The 24694-nt window shown below is 47.4% G+C and overlaps 1 protein-coding gene across 3 annotated transcripts in view; it reads left to right on the forward strand.

Annotated features, from left to right (window-relative positions):
• The first annotated feature begins 424 nt into the window (after nucleotides 1–424).
• The window catches only part of FPGS (folylpolyglutamate synthase), a 52870-nt gene continuing 28600 nt past the window's right edge, over nucleotides 425–24694 (forward strand). Inside the window, exons 1-5 of one of the 3 annotated variants that reach the window (XM_083423077.1) lie at nucleotides 425–521; nucleotides 14242–14370; nucleotides 14568–14621; nucleotides 22790–22854; nucleotides 24446–24560. In XM_083423077.1, the coding sequence (XP_083279203.1) occupies nucleotides 459–521; nucleotides 14242–14370; nucleotides 14568–14621; nucleotides 22790–22854; nucleotides 24446–24560 (426 nt within the window). In that variant the 5' untranslated portion in view covers nucleotides 425–458. Of the gene's footprint in view, nucleotides 522–2139; nucleotides 2402–13441; nucleotides 13705–14241; nucleotides 14371–14567; nucleotides 14622–22789; nucleotides 22855–24445; nucleotides 24561–24694 lie in introns of those variants that run through there. The other 2 variants (XM_083423075.1, XM_083423076.1) reach the window with 2 other exon arrangements.

A 24694-nucleotide genomic window follows, 5' to 3' on the forward strand; every position in this document is an offset into this window, starting at 1 on the left:
AATAGGGAAGCTATGTAAGGACTCTATATGGGCTCTTGGATACCCCATAAGGGAAAAGGGCAATTTTTGTTTACAACACTAGGTCTTCTACAAGACTGTGGCTGAGGTGAGATGATCTGAATGATTATTCTATGGCTTCTCCCAATAGAGTCCTGGGAACTGCCGCTCACTAAGGGTGCTGGAAGTTGGAACTCTGGGAGGGGTAGACAGCAGCTCTCAGAGTTCTTTAAATGCATGGCGGGCTTGTGACTGACTGTCTTTAAAAGGCACATCTGAGTAGTATTGTAGTAGGACATGGCTCACGCATATCTGAGTCATAGGCTAACCAAACAAACAAACCCAGGGTGAGACTCTGTACCGAATGCAGCCTCCAGTGACCTCTGTTTAGTTGTAGTTTAACTAGTTTTGGGAACTGTTAGGAGGCTGCCCGGCACGCGTTCTGCCACAGGGCAGAAGGAATGATCAGACCTTCCTTCTGGAGAGTCATAATGGAAAGAAGAAAGTTCAAAGAAACATACAAGGTAAATTTGCCTTCGTCCTACCTAGGTGGAGGTCTGAACAATGTGAAATCTAATTTTAAGAAGCTTCACCAGTGTGAAATCTGCCCCTAGAGATTGTGGTCATAATAAATAGTTACTGGTGGGCTTTCTGACAAATGGCTCTTGCTCAGAAAAGTCTTCCTAATGATTAGTCAGAATCTCCTTTCTTGCAATTTGAATCATTTGGTTCGGGTCCTGTACTCTGGAGCAGCAAGGACAAGCTTGTTGTCTTCCATGTGACAGCTCTTCAGATATCTGGAGATGTTAGATATACAGTACTGTATCAGTGCAAACTGCGGAACCGGCTACCTCAGAAGGTGGAGTGAACTCTTCTCCACCGGAGAGTGAGTTTTTTTGGGGTAAAGCATTATTATTATTATTTCATTTTATAAAGTATAGAGAACAATTATAACAACAGACAAAAATTAAAAGATGAAAAACAATCAAAAGGCATGTAGAGTGAGTTGTTGCACATGAGTTTAAAAAACAAAGCTCAAGAGAAGACTATCAACTTGTATCAGGTCATGAAGTCAAATTTCAGATTTGCCAGGATTTTATGATGAAGGTTGTATTGAAAGTGGTGGTTCTGGTGTATATGTCATAAAAGACTGCCATATCATCTAAAATGTGTCTGGAGCTTCTAGTCCTTGTCAAATTAAGTCTGATTTTCTCCATTATAGCTATTTTCCAGAGCGAGCGGTACTAAGCATCCGGTGTAAGATTTTGGGCTGTTTTCCACTGAGTTGCAACCACTCGTCATGCTGCCAAGATCATATATAAGACCAATTCTTTTGACAATATATCATCAAAAATATCTGGCAACATTATTTTAGGGCAGCAAACAATGCTTTAATTTGTCAAAATTAAATCCCAAAAATCTCACACCAACCGACATTCCTGTAAATGATAATATGCACCAATATTACCACCCTCCAAGAATTAGGTGATATAAAACATTTCTGACATTTGCAAAGGGGTATAATACCATCCGTGTAGTAATTTTAATGAGTTTTCTCCAAGGATTTTAAGGGTTGCGATTCCCAAATTTTATTTCGCTCCCTGGGAATAACTTGTGTGCCAATATCCAGCTCCCATATCTTTTTAAGGAGTTCCATAATTACACTGAGAAATGTGATGTACAATTTGAAAACCAATCTCTTCTTCCCGCAACCCGCATCGTGCTTAAATAAATTTTCAAATTGTGTTACGGGTCTGAGAGAACATTTCCACATGTTCTTTTACAACGAAACTGTGAGTTTGATTGAAACAAATCCAGTTTGTGTTAAATGCATAGCTGTCGACGTTTCCCTTTTTTTAAGGGAAATTCCCTTATTCCGAATAGGATTCCTCGCAAGAAAAAAGGGAAAGGTTGACAGCTATGGTTAAATCTGAATCTGACACATCCGCGTCCCTTTCATGGAGAACCAGCCCTGCGCCCGTGCGCGCACCTCTCTGCAACTTCTTACCTCTACCTGTGGTTTGATCTAAAGTGAGGGACGAGGGAGGGGGCGGGGCAAGAAAGGGAATCGCCCTTCCCAAAGATGGCCGCGTTGGTTCTACTGGTTGCTTCTGCGCAAAACGGCCTGGGCCCCCCTCTACTACCACCCGCAAAGATGGCCGCTCCGGCTTCAGGGCCGCTTCCGCGCCTGCGCGCAGCGGGGACTGTTTCGCGGCGTGGTGCGGCCGCGGCTTACGATCGGCTTGGGGAAGTTGTGCTTGGGGGGGAGGCGCCTGCGATGGGCTTGCGCCGGGTCCGCGCTCTGCACCTGGCCTTCCTCCAGCAGCGGGTGCAGGTTCCCCGTCTGGGCGCCCGGAGGTGGCTCAGCGCCCGCCCGGCCCACGCGCCCAGGATGGAGTACCAGGTGAGGCACCGCCGGGGCGCCGGAGACCCCCTCGCAAGCCCGGCGGGGGTTGCGTCAGCCGGAGGGCAGGCAGGGATACTCTTCGCACTCGCGCACCTGCTGCAACTATTGGTCGGTGGGCTGGTTCCGTGAAGGGGGAGTGCAAGCGACCCCCCAAAGCAACGGAAGCCTCGGAGAAAGGCAGTAAAACACACACATGCAATTCCAGCCCGACCCCGCTTTTGAAAGTTAAAGATATTAAACAAGCAAACAAGCAAAGACCAGTTTTAAAATTCGCACCAGCATTTTTAAGCGTCCGGGCAGCCACGACTAAGCAGGAATGCTTTTTGCACGCGCCAAAAAGATTGCCGCGTGGACGCCTGCTTGATCTGCTTCCCTCTTTTGCTTTGTTTTATATTCCATTGGTGTGCGTGTGATTAGTGATTTCTAACGTTGGCGCCGAATTTTAATTCGATTTATTTCCGTTGCATTAGCTTTCTAGGCTGCAGTCCTGTTTTGTTTTGTTTTATTGTTGTGTTCATGTGTGGGGGGGGGGATTCTAGTGCTGGATATTAATTCGATTTCTTTACGTTAGTTTTATAGGCTGTCGCCCTACCTTTTATTTTTCAAGTTCAGCCCTGGCGACTTGCAGACGCGAGGAATGAATTGCATTCCAAGCAGAATGTATTGCACTTGCGGGGGGTGGGCTGGTCGGGGACCAGACTTTATACTGTACTTTCTTGTGTAGTAGATTCCGAGCCAGAAAGGGAAGGAACAAAATTCTAGTGGCGAATCTACTACTACTACTACTACTACTACTACTACTACTACTATTATTATTATTTTGAAATAGGTACTGTAGTTGTATTAGTTTTTCCACAGATAAAACAGTAACCGCAAACAAAAGAAAGCAAAATTGGAGTACACGTTTGTCAATTGGAGGCAAATCACTTTTAAAACAAGGGAGGGAGATATTGCCAGGTGATCGGAAGACCTGGCTCTCTTGAGGCATGTGCTTTCACATGTTTTTGGACTCCAAATCCCATCATCCTTTGCTGCTGGCTTTTCTGGCAAGGCATGAAGGGAGTCCAGCGGCGCCTGGAGAGTTGCACGTTGCCTGCTCTTAAGACCTCAGCAACAGGTGTCTGTGGTCCGTTTTTTTTTAGCTGGCAATTCAAGGGACTGAACTTGGGGAGGGGGCTTTTGTATGCAAAGTTGTGTGCTCTTTTGTTGATCTGGCTGGCCACTTCACTGACTGGTGCCCTCCAGATGTTTTGAACTGTTTCCATCAGCTCCTAGCAAGCACATTTTGGACTCAGGTGGCAGGAGTAGTGCTCTAAGCCGGAAGCATTCCCTGTTCTCAGTGGTCGATTTTGTTGTGATTTTATGCTTCCCACACCACAATTGGCCTCATAGGGGTTTTTTTGTAGCCACCTAACTTGTTTCAGGTTAACATTCAATGCCTTGTGTGTGTGTGTGTGTGTGTGTGTGTCCATCCATCCATTTTAAACCCTGTATCCCAAAGGACAGCCAGTCTGGTGTCCTCAATATGTTGTTAAACCACATCTTCCATCATTCTTGACCTTTGCCCAAGCTGACTGGGGCATATGGGAGCCGGAGTCCATCAATATCTGGAGAGCCACTGATTAGCCACCCTTGTGTCAGTTGAATTTTTAAGGCATTGTCCACAGCGCTGGGCAATATTTGGTTTTCAACATCGCGATAAATCCCTACCTAAACATTGCGATAGTCCAGTGTGTCACAATGTCTGAAACAAGGATGGACAGCAAACATGGTAATGTCCTGACAACTGCTACTACTGCTACTAAAACTAACCTTTAATCATAATGAATACAAATAATCTGGGAAAATATTGAGGGGGGGATTAAGTTTGATGCATAAATGAAAATAAACTCAATGATTTCATGCTTCAGCTAAACCATTAAAGATTTCTGGAGAATATATTAATGTTCTATGCAGTTTTAAGGGCATTAAATTTAGTAAATTAATGTTAATTACACACATACAATTAAAAAATTATTTTCAACTAATTTAAGAGTTATTTAAGTACAGTGGTACCTCAGGTTACATATGCTTCAGCTTACATATGCTTCAGGTTACAAACTCCGCTAACCCAAAAATACTGCTTCAGGTTAAGAACTTTGCTTCAGGATGCTTCAGGATGCTTCAGAAATCGTGCTCTGGTGGCGCAGTGGCAGCGGGAGGCCCCATTAGCTAAAGTGGTACCTCAGGTTAAGAACAGTTTCAGGTTAAGAATGGACATTAAGTACTTAACGCGAGGTACCACTGTAATTTACACAAACCACAGCCCCACACCCCATGACACACCCCACATCTCAATTACCCCCTCCCCACCCCACCCCCACTTTTTCTTCCAAAACCAGCACCTCACAAGCGGCTGCCTAAGCTTGGGTGGGTAGTTCTGGTGAAAGTGATTTTGCATCTTACTTAGGCAAACATTCGCCATGCAACCTGGTTTGTGAAGCAGGAGCTGGCAGCAGATCTGTGTTTTTTTATTTGTTTTTAAGCCTAACCGGCTTCTCTACTCCCTTCACAAAGTTGTCGGAGGCAGTGTGGGAAGGTGGAATGAGGGTGAAAGGGATTTCCTAATCGATTTCATCAGAGCATCTCGCAGCAGATGATTCTTTCCTGAGGATTGCCAAGGGGAGAGGCGCGTTAATAGGGAGAGGGAGCCAGCTCTGACAAGGCTGCCACACACGGGTGCATGCATTCTCACACAGGGAGGGGAGGGGAAGAGGCTTAAACAACATAACCTACCAGCCTGGTGCCCCTAGGACCCCTGACCATTTAAGTCCAGTCATGACCGACTCTGGGGTTGCTGCGCTCATCTCGCTCTATAGGCCGAGGGAGCCGGCATTCAGCTTCCGGGTCATGTGGCCAGCATGACTAAGCTGCTTCTGGCGAACCAGAGCAGCGCACAGAAACGCCGTTTACCTTCCCGCCAGAGTGGCACCTATTTATCTACTTGCACTTTGAGGTGCTTTCGAACTGCTAGGTTGGCAGGAGCTGGGACTGAGCAACACCCCGTTGCAGGGATTCGAACCCGCGACCTTCTGATTGGGAAGTCCTAGGCTCTGTGGTTTAACCCACAGCGCCACCTGTGTCCCATGGTGCCCCTAGCCTTGCTCTAAAAGAAAAAAAATCTCGGTGTCTGCTCTGAGGATAGTTCCCCGTCATTCTGCCTTCATTTGTGAGCGCCTGCTCTTGTGCTTTGCTGCCCCCTGCAGGAGAGAGCTAAGCCAGCAAAGCTATACAATTTGGGGGAATTGTGAGCAAAGTGACAATCAGCTTCACGGTTTTCCCCACATGATTAGCAATATATCTCCAGGTGGAATGTTATGAAACAGCTATCTTGATGTGGTTTTTTTTTTTTTGAATTGGGTTTTATAAACAAGAATAATGTTATGCAAACAAGTATACCAAGTTTTCTCATGCCATTTGTATACAGTCATGCCTCATGTTACGTTTGCTTCATTATACGTTTTTTCAGGTTGCGTCCTGCGGCGACCCGGAAGTACTGGAAAGGGTTACTTCCGGGTTTCGCCGTTCGCGCATACACAGATGTGCAAAATGACGTCATGTGCAGAAGCGGCAAATTGCAACCTGCATGTGCACAGACGCACCACTGCAGGTTGCGTTCTATTCATGTTGCGAACGGGCCTCTGGAACGGATCCCGTTCACAACCAGAGCTACCACTGTATCACAAAAATAGCATAATAAATGTGGAAAAGAACCTACAACATATGTTTCATTATTAGTGGTCCATGTACAGGTTCTTGGTTCATGAATTGGTTTAAACCAGTGGTGGCCAGCCTTGGCCCTCCAGCTGTTTTGGGACTGCAATTCCCATCATCCCTGACCCCTGGTCCTGTGAGCTAGAGACGATGGAAGTTGTAGTCCCAAAACAGCTGGAGGGGCAAGTTTGGCCATCACTGGTTTAAACAATTAAGAAGAAAGAAAGAAAGAAATGGGAGAAATGTAAAGTATTGCACTTGGGCAAAAAAAATGAGAGGCACAAATACAAGATGGATGACACCTGGCTTGAGAGCAGTACATGTGAAAAGGATCTAGGAGTCTTGGTTGACCACAAACTTAACATGAGCCAACAGTGTGACGCGGCAGCTAAAAAAGCCAATGCAATTCTGGGCTGCATCAATAGGAGTATAGCATCTAGATCAAGGGAAGTTATAGTGCCACTGTATTCTGCTCTGGTCAGACCTCACCTGGAGTACTGTGTCCAGTTCTGGGCACCACAGTTCAAGAAGGACACTGACAAACTAGAACGTGTACAGAGGAGGGCAACCAAAATGGTCAAAGGCCTGGAAACAATGCCTTATGAGGATCGGCTAAGGGAGCTGGGCATGTTTAGCCTGGAGAAGAGGAGGTTAAGGGGTGATATGATAGCCATGTTCAAATATATAAAAGGATGTCACATAGAGGAGGGAGAAAAGTTGTTTTCTGCTGCTCCAGAGAAGCGGACACGGAGCAATGGATACAAACTACAAGAAAGAAGATTCCACCTAAACATTAGGAAGAACTTCCTGACAGTAAGAGCTGTTCGACAGTGGAATTTGCTGCCAAGGAGTGTGGTGGAGTCTCCTTCTTTGGAGGTCTTTATGCAGAGGCTTGACAACCATATGTCAGGAGTGCTCTGATGGTGTTTCCTGCTTGGCAGGGGGTTGGACTCGATGACCCTTGTGGTCTCTTCCAACTCTATGATTCTATGATAGAAAGAGGGGGGGGGATGGTGAGTTGGGTGGGGTCGGGTGGTTATGCTTCTATTCTTCTACTTAGTGGCGGGGTCAGCGTTAATTATATGGGCTCTCTTACTATTCACTTGTTGTATTTCCTTGGTGGTGAGAGAGGGTGGACTTTAAATAATATATAGAAAAATTGTCCAGGCCTAATTGTCTTATCTCCCCACAGATAGAAACTATACACATCAGTAAGAGAGCATCGAGTAAAAGTCTATACAGTGGTACCTCGGGTTACATACGCTTCAGGTTACATATGCTTCAGGTTACAGACTCTTCTAATCCAGAAATAGTGCTTCAGGTTAACAACTTTGCTTCAGGATGAGAACAGAATTCATGCTCCGGCGGCATGGCGGCAGCAGGAGGCCCCATTAGCTAAAGTGGTGCTTCAGGTTAAGAACAGTTTCAGGTTAAGAACGGACCTCCGGAACGAATTAAGTACAGTGGTGCCCTGCAAGACGAATGCCTCGCAAGACGGAAAACCCGCAAGACGAAAGGGTTTTCCGTCTGCAGAGGCGCTTCGCAAGACGAATTTCCCTATGGGCTTGCTTCGCAAGACGAAAAATGACAAAAAAAATTTTTTTTGCTCCAAAACCCCTTATTCTGAATCGCTAAGCTGCTAAAAGCATTTTAGCAGCAAAACCGCTAATCCCCCACCCCTAAAAAAAGCCGTTTTTAGCCCTTAAAGTGCCAATAGCGCTAATAGCGCTACTCCGTCAATGGGCTTGCTTCGCAAGACGAAAAAACCGCAAGATGAAAAGACTCCCGGAACGGATTCTTTTCGTCTTGCGAGGCACCACTGTACTTAACCCGAGGTACCACTGTACTGATTTTTATTTTTATTTACTACATTTATATCCTACCTTTCCTGTCTGCTTCCGGGGAACTATTTTCTGCTTCTTTTTAACATTGAGTATTTTTCCAAATGTGCAGCCTTAAGCAGTATAGTCAGTGCAGTGTCTCATGGCCCTGCATGCGAGTTGGGTGAGGTGGAGGAGAATCGAGAAAGTGATGAATGTGGCCAGAACTAGAAGCAAAAGTGCTTTTAGCACATTGCCTGCTCCTGGCCTATTGCCACCTGAGGCATCTTTATCAACTTGCCTTTACAAGCATGTCACTCCCTGCTGGGATATTCATGGCAACTACTCAATAGAAGTTATATTGGCCCTACTCAATAGATATGTCGAACTAGGGTATAGGGATGTGGGTGGCACTATGGTCTAAAGCACTGAGCCTCTTGGGCTTGCTGATTAGAAGGTCGGCGGTTCAGATCCCCGCGACGGGGTGAGCTCCTGTTGCTCTGTCCCAGCTCCTGCCAACCTAGCAGTCTGAAAGCACACCAAAAAGTGCAAGTAGGTACTGCACCGGCGGGAAGGTAAACAGTGTTTCCATGCGCTGTTCTGGTTTCGGTGTTCCGTTGTGCCAGAAGTGGCTTAGTCATGCTGGCCACATGGCCCAGAAAAACTGTCTGCAGACAAACGCCGGCTCCCTTGGCCTGTAAAGCGAGATGAGTGTCGTTCGCGACTGGACTGGACCCCTTGTCAGGGGTCCGTTACCTTTACCTTTTTAACTAGGGTATATCAATTTCAGTGTGTCTGCTGTCAAGAAAACTTAGTTGAGTGAAATCTAATGTTTTTAATTGTTTTTAGAAGTCTTAAAAAAGTCTTTAAAATTATTAATGCTGTGGTTGCCACCTGGGGCTCCTTCAGAAGGAGCAGGATATAAATTGAATAAATAATAATAAATACATAATGTGTGCTTGGGGCCTGAGATCTTTGTACCCATTTTACATAGCTGGCTGCGGTGCCTGATAAATGGGCGGTGGAGGAGCAGGCTCTAAAAGAGCCATTATCAGTCTGATACAATCTTGTGTACATTAAACATCGTCATATAAGCTAAGTAAGAAAGAGTAAGGTAGACAGTTTGTTTAGTTTGATGGTTCGTTTTTAGTTGCATCCTCACCTGTAAAGGTAAAGGTACCCCTGCCCGTACAGGCCAGTCTTGACAGACTCTAGGGTTGTGCGCCCATCTCACTCAAGAGGCCGGGGGCCAGCGCTGTCCGGAGACACTTCCGGGTCACGTGGCCAGCATGACATCGCTGCTCTGGCGAGCCAGAGCCGCACACGGAAACGCCGTTTACCTTCCCGCTAGTAAGCGGTCCCTATTTATCTACTTGCACCCGGGAGTGCTTTCGAACTGCTAGGTTGGCAGGCGCTGGGACTGAACAACGGGAGTGCACCCCGCCGCGGGGATTCGAACCGCCGACCTTTCGATCGGCAAGCCCTAGGCGCTGAGGCTTTTACCCACAGCGCCACCCGCGTCCCTATCCTCACCTGTGCATCAGTGGAAATGTAAATCAGTGTGTGATTCCGTGGGGCCTCTTAAACTTGACACAGCAGCACCCTGGCCCTCAGTATGCCCTCATCTGGCCAAAGGACTGCCTGCCTGAGGTGAAACTCAAAACCCAACGTCCGCTGTACTAAATCTAGCTGTTTCTTTATTAGGCCACGCCAGCTGATCATAACCTATAATTTGGAGGTGGGAGGAGAGATAAGAAGGAAAACAGGAGAACACTACACTAGTGACATGTTGTGAAGGAGCAGTTGGCTGCTGCTTGGTTGCGTAGGGCGTGTGGGGGGAGTAATAGCTTCCCCCAGAATTCAGGAAGTTACCTTCTCCTGAGTCGGACCACTGACAGTCTAGCCTGGTGACTGGCAATGGCTCTCTGCAGGGACCCGCCGGGGCCTTCCGCCTGGAAGCAGATGCTCCACCACTGAGCTATGGTCCTTCACTTAAAGAGAAAATAAAATTCCAGCCCTCTTGCTTCTGTAGGGGTTGAAGCTGCCATATTCTGAGCCAGGGCATTTGTTCCATCTAGCTCAGCAGAGTCTACACCAGCCTTTCTCAACCTGTGGGCCCCCAGATGTTATTGAACTATAACTCCCATCACTCCTAGCTAGCAAGGCCGGAGCTCAGGGATGATGGGAGTTGTAGTCCAACAACATCTGGGGACCCACAGGTTGAGAACCGCTGGTCTACACCATGGGTAGGCAAACTAGGGCCCGGGGGCAGGATCCGGCCCAATCGCCTTCTAAATCCGGCCCGCGGACAGTCCGGTAATCAGCATGTTTTTACATGACTAGAATGTGTCCTTTTATTTAAAATGCATCTCTGGGTTATTTGTGGGGCATAGGAATTTGTTCATTTCATCCCCAAAAATATAGTCTGCCCCCCCCCCAAGGTCTGACGGACAGTGGACTGGCCCCCTGCTGAAAACGTTTGCTGACTCCTGGTCTACACTGACCAGCAGCTCTCCAGAGCTTAAGGCAAGGGATTTCCACAGCCCTACCTTGAGAGTCCAGTAATTGGACATGGGTCCTTTTGCCTGCAATGCCATTCTACTGAGCGCACAGTCCAACCACTTTCAAGTGCAGCACGGGAATAGCCTGATCTTCCCCTCGCCTCGTGAGCTCAGCGTGCATATAGTAATCCCACATCCCTGTGCCAGCAAGTACAGTATCTCACATACAAGGCAAATGAGGAAGTCACTTATTATAGCAGTGGACAGCCCGTTACCCACCAGCTTGTGGCAGAGATATCCAGCCTATTTTTGAACATGCTTCTATCCCTGTCCACTTAAATTGCTTTTCTGCAGAAAGTAGGTAAGGAGCTTGTTTCCCTCCAAGGCAAAAGGTAAAGGACGGTTAAGTCCAGTCAAAGGCGACTATGGGGTTGCAGAGCTCATCTCGCTTTCAGGACGAGGGAGCCGGCGTTTGTCCACAGACAGCTTTCCGGGTCATGTGGCCAGCAGTACTAGTCCACTTCTGGTGCAACGGAACACTGAAACCAGAGCAGGGGCACGGTTACCCCATTCAGGACCAGGGAGTCCTCCACACCGGCCCGCCCTCTGTCCCCCCAAAACAGTACTTCTGTCTTGTCGGGATTCAACCTCAATCTGTTAGCTGCCATCAATCTGCCAACTGCCTCCAGACACACAGGACCTTCACCGCCTTCACTGGTTCTGATTTAAAGGCGAGGTAGAGCTGGGTATCATCCGCATACTGATGAACACCCGGCCCAAATCCCCTGATGATCTCTCCCAGCAGCTTCATGTAGATGTTAAAAAGCATGGGGGAGAGGACGAAACCTGAGGCACCCCACACAAGTGAGAGCCCAGTGGTCTGAACACTTATCCCTCAACACCATGTTCTGGACACAGCCCAGGAGGAAGGAGCGGAACCACTGCAAAACACTGCTCCCTGCCCCTGTAGATGGTCCAAAAGGATGTTATGGTTGATGGTATCAAAACCCGCTGAGAGATCCAGCGGAATGAGGAAACAGCTTTCACCCTTGTCCCTAGCCCGCCGGAGATCATCGACCAGCGTGACCAGTCTTATCTGGATCAAGCTTCAGTTTGTTGGCTCTCTTCCAGTCCATTACCATTTAACTTTTAAGATGGCAAATTTAGGATGATCTTGGCATTCATGTGGGAGGACATAGTTCTCTGGGGAAACCTCCCAGCTGTTGCCAGACTACAACTCCCAGCATCTTAGGAATGCTAGCAGGGGCTGATGGGAGTTGGAGTTGGGGCTGATTTTCTACCCCTGGTGTACATCATTTTGACAGAAAAGGAAGCTGTACTATGAACATTTTAAGTCATTTTCAGGCTTATTGAAAGGACAGAATGAATAGCTAGCTGAGCTTTCCTTCTGGTCCACCTGGGGCCAATTATTCAACACAACCTTCTTCATGGAGTTTGTTCACCGTAATTTCTCAGTCCCACTACAAATCTCAGTATCAGGCAAGATAAGAACAGACCTCCAGAACGAATTTAAGTACTTAACCTGAGGTACCACTGTATTACAATAAAAAGCACACAAAAATCTGCAAATCGTGCCCTGTAAAACAGAAGAAAAACTTGGGTAGCAAAACAGCTTGGATCTGTTTACTCATGAGATTTCCTTACCCCACCTGTGCCCACTCGCTTTGTACAGTGGAATTGGTGCTGCTACAGGTGCCAACCCACACCCGTCTTTCAATCGCTTAGTGTGACAATGCCAACACTGGAACTCCTGGCCTATTGAATTCAAGCAGGAGCCTTCACTGTACTCTTGTTTGTGCTTGCCAAGCCTATCCGGATGCTTACAAAGTAGAAGTAATTTCAATCTGTTTTAGTATTTTTACTTCTGTATACTTTTTAAGGTTTGGTTGTGTTTTTTTCTTGATTTTACCTTTTTTTGTAAATGGCTTTGAGGGGTTTGTTTTTTTTACAATCAAGTGGTGTACTGTGGTACCTCTGGTTACGTACTTATTTGTTCTGGAGGTCCGTTCTTAACCTGAAACTGTTCTTAACCTGAAGCACCACTTTAGCTAATGGGGCCTCCCGCTGCTGCCATGCCGCCGCCACGCAATTTCTGTTCTCATCCTGAAGCAAAGTTCTTAACCTGAGGTACTATTTCTGGGTTAGCGGAGTCTGTAACCTGAAGCGTATGTAACCTGAACCATATGTAATCCGAGGTACCACTGTATAAATCTTATTAAGTAAATACGTAATAAGTTAAACACATCCTGCAAAAATCTTCATAACTCTTCCAAAGTACCTTGGAGGGAAGATAAAAGAAGCCAGAACAGCAAGAGGGATTGCTGCTTTCACTGCGCAGTGATCCCGCTTGCTGTTCTGCCTTCTGAGATTCAGAATATTTTTTTTCTTGTTTCCCTCCACCAAAAACTAGGTGCATCTTATGGTCTGGTGCATACGGTACCTGTGAACTGCGCAGTGAAAGCAGCAATCCCTCTAGCTGTTCTGGCTTCTGGGATAGCTGTGCAGCCTGCATTTGCTCCATAAGACGCACACACATTTCCCCTTACTTTTTAGGAGGGAAAAAGTGAGTCTTATAGATAAAAAAATACAGTACTTATCTGCCTTTTAAAATGTGCCCTCATTTTGAGCACACCAGCAGCTTTGCTAATAGCCACTGGGTTCGTATCTTTTTGCTGAGTCCCCAGCTCCTTGCTCTTCGACTGCTCTGTGGCCTGAGTTCATTGATGGCCGTGTTGACCATATGCCAGCTTCCCTCAGTGCCCTTACAGTTTGCTTGGTGGAGGCAGGAAGAGCCTGTGCTTTTTCTGTTTCTGGGTTTTTATTAAAAAATGTTCTTTCAGTTAACTGGTACTTTACGCCCCTAGACATGTGATTGAGCTGTTGAGGGAGAGGCACATGTGTCATAAGCTACAGGAAGGTCATTATCTTGTTTGTTTGGGGGGGGGTAAACACTGACCACGTGCATGGAACTACTGGTGCGTTCATCAGAGCAAGGAAGGCAGATTCCTTTCTCAAGAGGGATAGGGTGCGGATTCTCCAGCGGACCTGCCGCCTGTGGCAGAATTCAGACATGAAAAGGCAGAGGACCAGCAGGAAAGCGGGCGTTAAGAAAAGAGGTTCCTGTGCTCCTGTCCCCTGCTTTCTTGCAGCCACTGGAGTGTGCAGTGAGAACCTGGAACCGTGGACAGGGGCATCACAATTCGAGGTTTATTTTTGGAATGGGGCAGAGAGGAGATTGTTAGCATTGACCCGGAGTGGTTGATTTCTTGTTTTCCATAACGGACGGCTGAAAAACAGGTCTTGCGTTCAGGCACTAGCCTGGTTGCAATAGCCAACAAAGGAATTGTGTGCAGGCGAGTTGAGTGGGTTGGTGGAGGAAAGATGGGTTGCTCTGATTCCCTTCCACGCCCAGCATAGAAAGCTGGTGGGCTATAGCTCAGTGGGTAGGGCATGTGCTTTGCTTGTAGTAGGTTCCCAAGTCCAGTCCTTGGGATCATTAGGTAGGTCTGGGAACAACCTAGGGAGCATCTGCCGGGCAGTGTAGACAACTCTGAGGTAAATGAACCCTGTGGTCTCTGTATAAGTCAGTTCCGTCTATTCCCATGGAAGAAGGAGCAGTGCTTCCCCTTCCTTCTCAGCCAGCCAGTCAACTTTCTTTGCAGGCTAGTAACTGCTGTGTGGTTATTTACAAGGCTGACCAAAAGGGGGGAAGCAATTAACCGCTGCCTCATATGCCTTCTAGGATGCCATTCGGACTCTGAATACGCTCCAGACGAACGCCAGCTACCTGGAACAAGTGAAACGGGAGCGAGGAGACCCCCAGGCACAACTGGAAGCCATGAAAGGTTTTTTGGAACGAAGTGGATTGAAGGTGAGGAGGTTGGGAAGCTTGTGGGAGGCCCCTGGCTGTGATGCGATGCAGTCTTGATTTTTCTAGGGTTAGTGATGGGATGGGGGAGAGGGAGGGCTGTCTATTAGCAGCCATTGCTGCCTGCACTGATGAGGTGGGGCGACGGGCGAGTACCAGAACAGCTAAACTGAAAGGTTCATTCACTTTTTCTCCGGCAGGTCGAAGACCTGGATCAACTGAACATCATTCACGTCACTGGGACGAAGGGCAAGGTGAAAGGGGTTGCAGGGGGGAAGCAATACCTGGAATAGCTCCAAAGGCCTTGACACATGGGGGAAACGTGGGGCAGTTTGCTGTGGGGAATTGAGAGTGCTCAGTTCCAGAGTGTTTGAATGACGTATGGCTTGTCGATGTATCAGTATTGTCCAAAACCAGTCTGAAGTCCACCTCGTGGTAATGGTTTCATAGTATTTGATGTGGTGATATATCGTGAATCACAATGCATGCATGTGCTGCAAAAATCACAATGTGGGGAAAACTGTGGGTTTGGTCATTGCTCCTCTCCTCATTCCTGCTGCCCCTCAACTCTCCTCTGCCTCCTGCAGCGAATCCCAAGAGCAGGAGCTGAAGAAAGCAGTCTACCTGGGAACTTTCCTCATGAGCTTCTTGTTTTAAGCGCAGGTGCCAGGTTGGTAGGCGGTTGAGGGAGACGCAGTCCGAGCCAGCTCCAAGCTTCTTGCTGGGAGTCCCTTTCCTTCCTCTGAGAGTCAGCATGGTGTAGTGGTTAAGCGTGGTAGACTCGTAATCTGGTGAACCTGGTTCGCATCTTCGCTCCTCCACATGCAGCTGCTGGGTGACCTTGGGCCAGTCACACTTCTCTGCAGTCTCTCAGCCCCACTCACCTCACAGAGTGTTTGTTGTGGGGGAGGAAGGGAAAGGAGAATGTTAGCCGCTTTGAGACTCCTGAAGGGGAGTGATAAAGCGGGATATCAAATCTAAATTCTTCTTCTTTTTCTTCTTCTTCTTCTTCTTCTTCTTCTTCTTCTTCTTCTTCTTCTTCTTCTTTTCTTTGGGCTGTCTCTGCCTGCCCACAAGACCCTGACACCGGAGCCACACCGGGGTCCTCACAAGTGCAGGAAGCCCTTTCGGCTTCGCCTCCCCAGCCCCCCCCCCCCAGTTGTTGCCCAGCCCTGCCATTTGAACTGCTGCTGCCCTCAGCTGGGGCTCTCTTGGAAGTTGCTGCTAGTCCTGTGGAAAAATTAACTGGGTTATTTACTTCTGAGTTAAAGAAAATAAAAATAAACCTTGCCCTCTTTTTAAGCTTCTTTAACAACAACAACAACAACTGTTGTTGTTATTATTATTATTATTATATTTGTACCCCACTCATCTGAATGAGTTGCCCCAACCCCTCTGGGTGGCTTCCAAGAAATATAAAAGCATAATAAAACATTAAAAAGCTTCCCTATACAGGACTGCCTTCAAATGTCTGGACATATGACAGGAGGGCATTCCTAGGGAGGTCACCATTATCGAGAAGGCCCTCTGCCTGGTTCCCTGTAACCTCAGTTCTCGCAGAGAAGGTTCTCAGAGCTGGATCCAGTGTCCAGGCTAAACGACAGGGGTGGAAATGGTCCTTCAAATATACTGGGTTGAGGCCATTTAGGCCTTTACAGGTCAACACCAACACTTTGAATTGTGCTCAGATACGTACTGGGAGCCAGTGCAGATCCTCCGGAACCCGTGTTATATGATCCCAGCGGCCGCTCCCAGTCACCAGGGTAGCTGCCACATTCTGGATTAGTTATAGTTTCCAAGTCACCTTCAAAGTTAGCTCCACATGGAGCATGTCGTGGTAATCCAAGTGGGAGATAACCAGAACATGTACCACTCTGGCAAGACAGTGCACAGGAAGATAGGGTTTCAGCTGGTGTACCAAATGGAACTAGTAGACAACTGCCCTGGATACAAAATTGACCTGCATCTCCATGGACAGTTGTACATCTAAAAAGACCCTCAGATTGTGCACCTGGTCCTTCAGAGGCACAGTTACCCCATTCATAACCAGGGCATTTCCCACACTGGCCCTCCTCCGTCCCTCAATACTTCTGTCTTGTCGGGATTCCACCTCATTATATTGACTGCCATCCATCGCCCAATTGTCTCCAGATACCCACACAGGATGTTCACTGCCTTCACTGGTTCTGATTTATATGAGAGGTAATAATAATAATAATAATAATAATAATAATAATAATAATAATAATTTTTATTTATACCCCGCCCTCCCCAGCCAAGGCCAGGCTCAGGGCGGCTAACAAGCAATAATAAAAACAAGCTGACAAACAACTTAAAAATAAGATTAAAATACAACAATTAAAATATTGAAACATTAAAATATTAAAATGCAGCCTCATCACAGGAGAAAGGAAAAAGAAAGAGGGGGAGGGAATCAAATTGGCTCCAAGCCAAAGGCCAGGCGGAACAACTCTGTCTTACAGGCCCTGCGGAAAGAAATCAGATCCTGCAGGGCCCTGGTCTCATGAGGCAGAGCGTTCCACCAGGCCGGAGCCAGAGTTGAAAAGGCCCTGGCTCTGGTTGAAGCCAATCTAACTTCCTTAGGGCCCGGGACCACTAGGGTGTTGCTATTTATGGACCTTGAGGCTCTCCGTGGGGCATACCAGGAGAGGCGGTCCCGTAGGTACAAGGGTTCTAGGCCGTGAAGGGCTTTAAAGGTCAAAACCAGCACCTTAAATCTGACCCTGTACTCCACTGGGAGCCAGTGCAGCTGGAAAAGCACTGGGTGAATATGCTCCCATGGCAGAGACCCCGTGAAGAGCCTCGCTGCTGCATTCTGCACCCGCTGGAGTTTCTGGGACAGCTTCAAGGGCAGCCCTGCGTAGAGTGAATTACAGTAGTCAAGCCTGGAGGTGACCGTTGCATGGATCAATGTGGCCAGGTCGGGGCGGGAAAGGTAAGGGACCAACTGCTTGATGCAGCGAAGGTGGAAAAATGTCGCCTTGGTTGTTGCTGTAACCTGCACCTCCATGGAAAGGTAGGCATCAAGGATTACACCCAAACTCTTAACGGAAGGCAATGACACTAATTGGGCCCCTGCAAGAAATGGGAGTTGGTCCCTCATCCCCATGCCATCCCGACCCAGCCATAGGACCTCTGTCTTCGAAGGATTTAGTTTCAATCGGCTGCCATGAAACCATCCAGCCACAGCTTCCAAGCATCTGGTCAGTGTGTTCAGGGCCGAGTCAGTGTGGCCATCCATCAGCAGATAGAGCTGAGTGTCATCAGCATATTGGTGACAGCCCAGCCCCAACCCCCAGATTATCTCTGTCCACGGCTTCATATAAATACTAAGAAGCATGCAGGATAGGACAGAGCCCTGTGGCACCCCACAAGTGAATGCCCAGGAGTCCAAACATTCACCCCCAACACCACTTTATGGACACAACCCAAGAGGAAGGAGTAGAACCACTGCATAACAGTGCCCTCAGCTCCCAACCTGCCTAGATGGTCCAGAAGGATGTCATGGTCATTGGTATCAAAGCCGCTGAGAGATCCAGCGGAACGAGGAAACAGCTTTCACCCTTGTCCGTAGCCCGCCGGAGATCATCGACCAACATAACCAAGACGGTTTCCATCCTGTGATGGGGCCTGAATCCCGAATGGAAGGGATCCAAATGGTCCACATCCTCCAGACATACCTGGAGTTGTTCAGGGACCACACAATCATCTTGCCCAGGAATGAAAGATGGGATTGGGCAATAATTGGCACCTGAAAGAGTCTCCTAGTACTGTTTTCTGCAGATGCAGTAGAGGTGGTGAAGAAGGTCCTCTTCACCATCACTATCTCCACTTGGTAGGCTAGATATTGAGCTCTAACCTATGTCTGGTCCGATTTGGAATGTGTTTTTCTTCACTGGCCCTCTAGCCATCTCAATGATTGTTTCATTGCCTTCAGCTCCGGGGGAAACCACAGGGCCTTCCAGGCTCCATGCAATCAGAGGACACTTCACAATTTGCATTCCAGTGTGCCACCAGGGAATCAAAGGCAATCAGCATGGGATAATACATCCCCAACCACTCTCTGGGAGCCATTTGGGTCCATTAAGTAGCAGGGATGGACCATTTGAATTGGTCTCACCTCTCTGTGTAGGGGAAGGGTCGCGGAGAAGTCCAGTTGCACCAGGAAGTTCTCTGACCATGGCACATCTTTTGTTCCACTGGAACTTAGTGTCAGATCACTCACGTCCACAGAGGTAAAAACACCTAATCTAAGGCATGTCCATGGCTATGAGTCAGGCCAAACTTATTCAGGAACATCCCCATGGAGGCCATGCTTTACACGAAGTCCTGAGAGGCTCCTTGTAAGGTTATGTCGGCATGGATGTTAAAATCCCCCAGGACAACCAAACTAGGCGTCTCCAGGAGAACATGTGTCATCACCCGAGGCAGCTCTGGCAGGGAATCCTTGGTGCAGCAAGGAGGTCGGTCCACAATAGGAATGCTGTACTGCTCCTATTGCCCAAGTTCTAGAACATGCACTCAGAAAACTGGGTCTCTCCCCCTAATAGGACACCTGGTGATAACTAATGACTTCCTAAAAATCACTGCCACCCCCCTTCCCACTCACATGCCCTGGGTTGCTGTGCATAAGAGAAACCTGGTAGACAAGCAGGAGCAAGAACATCTGCCATGTCTAACCAAGTTTCTGTTACACACGCCAGGTCAACTCCTCCATCCATGTTCAAATTATGGATGGCAGTGGTCTTATGAATTTTGACCTGGCATTGCACAGCAGCACCTTAAGGTCACGTGGGACACCCTGGTTGATACCTGCATCCTTCTGGTCAGGACCAGACCTTCAGGCAATGACTAAACCTGCCTCCTTGGTAATGACATGGTCTGGCCCTTGAGTAACTCCTCCTCCTGCCCCAGATCACTGAGATTGGGTATCCCAATGCATCCCCCCACCCCCCCCGTGGAACCTGCCCCAGACATGTTGGCTAGGACCCACTCCTGGGACAGCCCTGTCCCTCTCCCCTTAAATAACTTTTATAATTTAACTAACATAAATAACTAAGCTAAAAATACAAATGCAAACTAACACATGAGCATTTCACAATTACCCCCACCCCAAGAAATATACCCCCAATTAAAACTCTACATTAAAACAATTGAAATAATTAAAAACAGCTTAAAATATTTCACAGCCAATGGCTCCTTCCTCCCTTCTCCCCTTCTGTGTTTGTGTCTCCCTGGTGTCTATTAGGGAACATTTTCTCATCTTGCCTTTGATATCTATGCTACTAATTACTCCTACAGCTTTAATTTTTTTGAAAATGTGCTAATTTAAAAATTAACTATACTATAAAATAACAGCCATAGCAATATGTTAAAGGGAAGTTAAATTTTGTAAGTTTTAAACCCCTAAGTAGTAGCAGTTGCCAGGGGATTACCCAGTTTGCCTCTACAGAGTTCCATCCTTATTTCAGACATCATTCTGTATCGGTATATCGCAATGTTTAGCTGTTGATATATCACGATCCTGAAACCAGACATCGCCCAGCCCTCATGCAGCCCTTTTCATTTCTGGCCTCTGTGTCTGTCAGATGCTCATTTCAGTCTGTCGCTCTCCACACCGTTTCAAGTAGCAGAACCTTCTCTGTTATCTAGGAGAGTGCATACAAGCCCTCCTTTTCCTGTAGGTACTTAATGCTGTTTCCAGTCCACCATTCTGTTCTCATTTTTACATAGCGCTATGCTGTTTCATCCGCCCAAAAATCCTAACTGCACCTCTAGTGGTGGAGCCCCAGAATTGTACAAAAAGGTACAATGGAACTACTGCGCTTTATTGTGGTTCTTCTAAAGATGGTTTCTGAGAAACGAAGGTGTCCTTCAGCTGTAGTTTTTTAGGGGCTTCTGTTTTGTTACCTCAGGAGAGCCATCCCTTATCTCACTTTAACCGACACCTGTCTCTCATGTGGAAGGGGTTTGTGAAGACGGAACAATCCTTACTCCCTGGACAGAAGCAGCGGGAGGGGAGGGGGGTGCATGCATTTCACTCTGCTATTTTGCTGCAAGTGTATTGCGTCTCCTAAGGACGGACGGAGGGCTCTGGGACCCTGCAGCTTCCTTCCCAAAGCCAGGCGCCTTGCTTAGCCGCAGTGCGGGATTTGGAGTACTGGATGTTTCTCTGCACATGGTGCTGACGTAATGTGGTATGAAATTGAGACGGTCCAGTTGGGGGCGCCAAATATTGGCCTCCACAGGCGCCATTTTATGAAGATTACAAAGGCCCTTCCATTTTGTTTGGCCTTGGGAGGACAGTGCAAGGGCTCTGGGATGCTGTCAGAGCCCTGGCACCACCTTCCCAAAGCCGGAAGTGGTGTTGAGGTGCTGCAAAATTGAGAAGATCCACTTGGGGGCGCCAAATATTGGCCTCCACAGGCGCCATTTTATGGAAGATTACAAAGGCCCTTCCATTTTGTTTGGCCTTGGGAGGACAGCGCAAGGGCTCTGGGATGCTGTCAAAGCCCTGGCACCACCTTCCCAAAGCTGGGGCGCCAAATATTGGCCTCCACAGGCGCCATTTTATGGAAGATTACAAAGGCCCTTCCATTTTGTTTGGCCTTGGGAGGACAGCGCAAGGGCTCTGGGATGCTTTCAGAACCCTGGCACCACCTTCCCAAAGCCGGGGCACCAAAGATTGGCCTCCACAGGACGCCATTTTATGGAAGATTACAAAGGCCCTTCCATTTTGTTTGGCCTTGGGAGGACGGCTCTAGGGCTCTGGGATGTTACCAGAGCCCTGGCACCGCCTCCCTCAAGCTGAAGGTGGTGCTGAGATGCGGCAAAATTGAGAAGATGCATAGCTGTGAGGATCCACTTGGAGGCGCCAAATATTGGTCTCACAGGGTCAATTTTATGGAAAATTACAAAATCCCCTTTGTCTGGTTTTGGGAAGGCGTCACAAGGGCTCTGGGATGCTGCCAGAGCCCTAGAGCCGCCTTCACAGAGCCAGGCGGATTCGGCACTTTGGAACTTTTCCTATACAGGGGCTGTACAGGAAAGCTTTTATGAAAGACTATTTTGTCTGTGTCTCCTTTGTGTCTATGCCCCCCCTCAGTATGTTTCCCATTTTCTTCCCCTTACGCTGAACTCTCCTCAGTTCTCCCCTAGCCCTTCTGCTTTCTCACACATTTGTTCCCGAACCCTATGCTGCTTTATGTGCTTCCCCCACTTCCCTTCTCTTCCCTCCCAACCACCCCACTAGCGATTACACAGGGTTGGGGGGAGTGTTTTTTGTTTTTATTTTTCTTGTGTTTATGTTGTTGGTTTCCCCTGAATAGCTTCCCTTCATATTACAAAGCAAGCCTTTATTAAAAAGCAGGTCACCTCCTTGTTATAGAGTTCCATTCTTATTTCAGACATCGTGATATGTTGGTATATAACGATGTTTAGCTGGTTATATATCGCAATGTTGAAAACCAAACATCGCCCAGCCTTAGTCTGAAGAGCTGACTCAGTCTGGCTTTTCTGTGTGATTGGAAGCAGACCTGGATTTATTCATTAGTGTGTATATACAAGGGGTAGCTAATGTGACACCACCGGACACTGCTAAAATACAACTCACCTCAGTCCCAACCAGCATGTCTAACCATCAACATCTGGAGGTCACCATGTTGACTGTCTCTGATATACATGGACACAAAACATGCTCTTTTAATCCAGACACTGTTTTTTAAGGAATGCCGTTCTTAAGCAAAACGTTCTAAACATTTTTAGTGCTTCTGGTTTTTCCAGTTGTGTTTATGGTTTATGGTTAGAGTGCCAAAAGGGCAGGATATGATATTGTTGCTATGTATTGTATTTCTTGCCAGCCCTTCACCAGAGTCACATTATTATTATTATTATTATTATTATTATTATTATTATTATTTCAGGGCTACCCATTGTTTGGCCCTGGGCAAAATCTTTTATCTCTCTCTCAGTTCTCCAACTATAAAATGGGCACAAAAGGAAGAGTTCATGAATGGAAAAGCACCAGATATGTCCTAGAAAGAAAACATCTAGATGGTGGTTGATTTGCAGGCTTTAACCTGGCCAGATGGTTCACAGTTTTCTCACTCCCCCCTCCCCCCCCAGTGTAAGTTAATGAGCAATTCTAAATGAACCCCCATTTGAATGAGTAGCCACGTACATGTATTACTTGGGCTCCTGTGTCAAATCACCTGAGTTGTCTTGGGCAGCAATTTTGTCCAGATTCCCCTTGCCAGACTGATGTGTCCCTGTCCCGATTTCTTTTTTAACCAGCAGCGTGTGGGTAGAACATGAGCCTGCCTTCCTGCTAGAAGAAGGGATACCCTTCCCTTCTTGCCTTTGTCCACTTGGTAATTTCTTTCCCGCTTTTCTCCCACCTCAGGGTTCAGCATGCGCCTTCACAGAACGCATTCTTCGCAACTATGGCTTAAAGACTGGTTTCTACAGGTAGGTGCTGCTGAGTTGAGGGCTGGGCTGGCTAGGCGTCTCTTTTTTAAAAAATAATAATAATGTTTATTTCAATTTTCACAAATACAAAAAAATTGAAAAAGACAAAATACAGTAAAGGGAGAAAAAACAAAAATAATAATTAAAAATACATAAAAGACCACCCCTCCACCCCACCAAGAGAAAAAACAAAAAAGAAAAATATTTTAAAAAAGAAAGACTTCCATTTTTCAGAATTCCATCCTTCAATAGCTTATTTCCTCGACCTCCTCCCACCTCCCTTTTTGTATTCCAATTATTAATTAATTCAGCAAATTCTTTCCATGGCTAGATGTCTGTTGGTTCACATTCCCACCATACATTAAAAGCACTATGATACCAGTTTTAAACAGCCATTGCTTCCACCCCGCAAAAAAGAATGCAGGGGACTGTAATTCGTCAAGGGTGATGAGAGTTGTTAGGAGGTCTCTATTCCCCCTCAAAGCTGCAACTCCAAGGATTCCCTGGGAAGAGGGGCTGATCATTAAACCACTCTGGGAATCATAGTTTTGTTAATTTTGTCAATTCTGTAACACAGGTCAATTCTGTGTCCACGGCAGCTGTTTATCAGCTCCATCTGGTACGCAGGCTGAGACCCTACCTGCCCACTGTCTGTCTCGCCAGAGTGGTGCATGCTCTGGTTATCTTCCGCTTGGACTGCTGCAATGCGCTCTATGTGGGGCTACCTTTGAAGGTGACCCGGAAACTACAATTAGTCCAGAATGGGGCAGCTAGACTGGTGACTGGGAGCGGCTGCCAAGACCATATAACACCGGTCTTGAAAGACCTACACTGGCTTCCAGTACGTTTCCAAGCACAATTCAAAGTGCTGGTGTTGACCTTTAAAGCCCTAAACGGCCTCAGTCCAGTATACCTGAAGGAGCGTTTCCACCTCCATCGTTCTGCCCGGAAACTGAGGTCCATCTCCAAGGGCCTTCTGGCGGTTCCCTCCATGCGAGAAGCAAAGCTACAGGGAACCAGGCAGAGGGCCTTCTCGGTAGTGGCACCCGTCCTGTGGAACGCCCTCCCACCAGATGTCAAAGAGAAAAAAACTACCAGACTTTTAGAAGACATCTAAAGGCAGCCCTGTTTAGGGAAGCTTTTAATGTTTAATAGGTTATTGTATTTTAGTGTTTTGTTGGAAGCCGCCCAGAGTGGCTGGGGGGACCCAGCCAGATGAGCGGGGTATAAATAATAAATTATTATAATCATAGTTTTGTTAAGGGAGCAGGTGGGACAACATGTGTAGGGGCCGTGCTGAGACTGGGATGGGATAGGACAGCGGCAAGCGGAGTGGAGGGGAGCTTTGGGGGTGGTAGCAGCTACAGATGTGCATGCTTTCACACCCGTTACCAACTTGTTGCTGCTTTGCATCCTGGAGTGCGACAGCACTGCTGCAGCCACAAGGGTGCCCAACCTCGTGCCTCATCTGCCCTTCACCAATGTTTGTAGGAGAGACAATGCAGCAGGGCATGCAGTGATATCTGGGCTCTACTTGGTGGGTTCACACAGAGTCTAGGGCTTAATCCTCTCTGTCTGTTTCTCTCCAAAGTTCTCCACATCTGGTTCAAGTACGCGAGAGGATCCGGATTAATGGGCAGCCCATCAGCAAGGAGCTGTTCAGCAAGTACTTCTGGCAGGTGTATAATCGGTTGGAGGAGAGCAAGGTGAGTGCAGCAGAACCTGTTTGCCACCAGTGTTGCGAGGGGCTCCTGTTCACTGTCCCTGATGGCCAGCAATGGCCTTTTCCAAAAATCTCCCATTCCATTACCAGACTGCTAAGTCGGTTGTCATTCTCTGG

This window comes from Podarcis tiliguerta (assembly GCF_965153285.1).
Source record: "Podarcis tiliguerta genome assembly, chromosome: Z".
Lineage (NCBI taxonomy): Eukaryota > Metazoa > Chordata > Lepidosauria > Squamata > Lacertidae > Podarcis > Podarcis tiliguerta.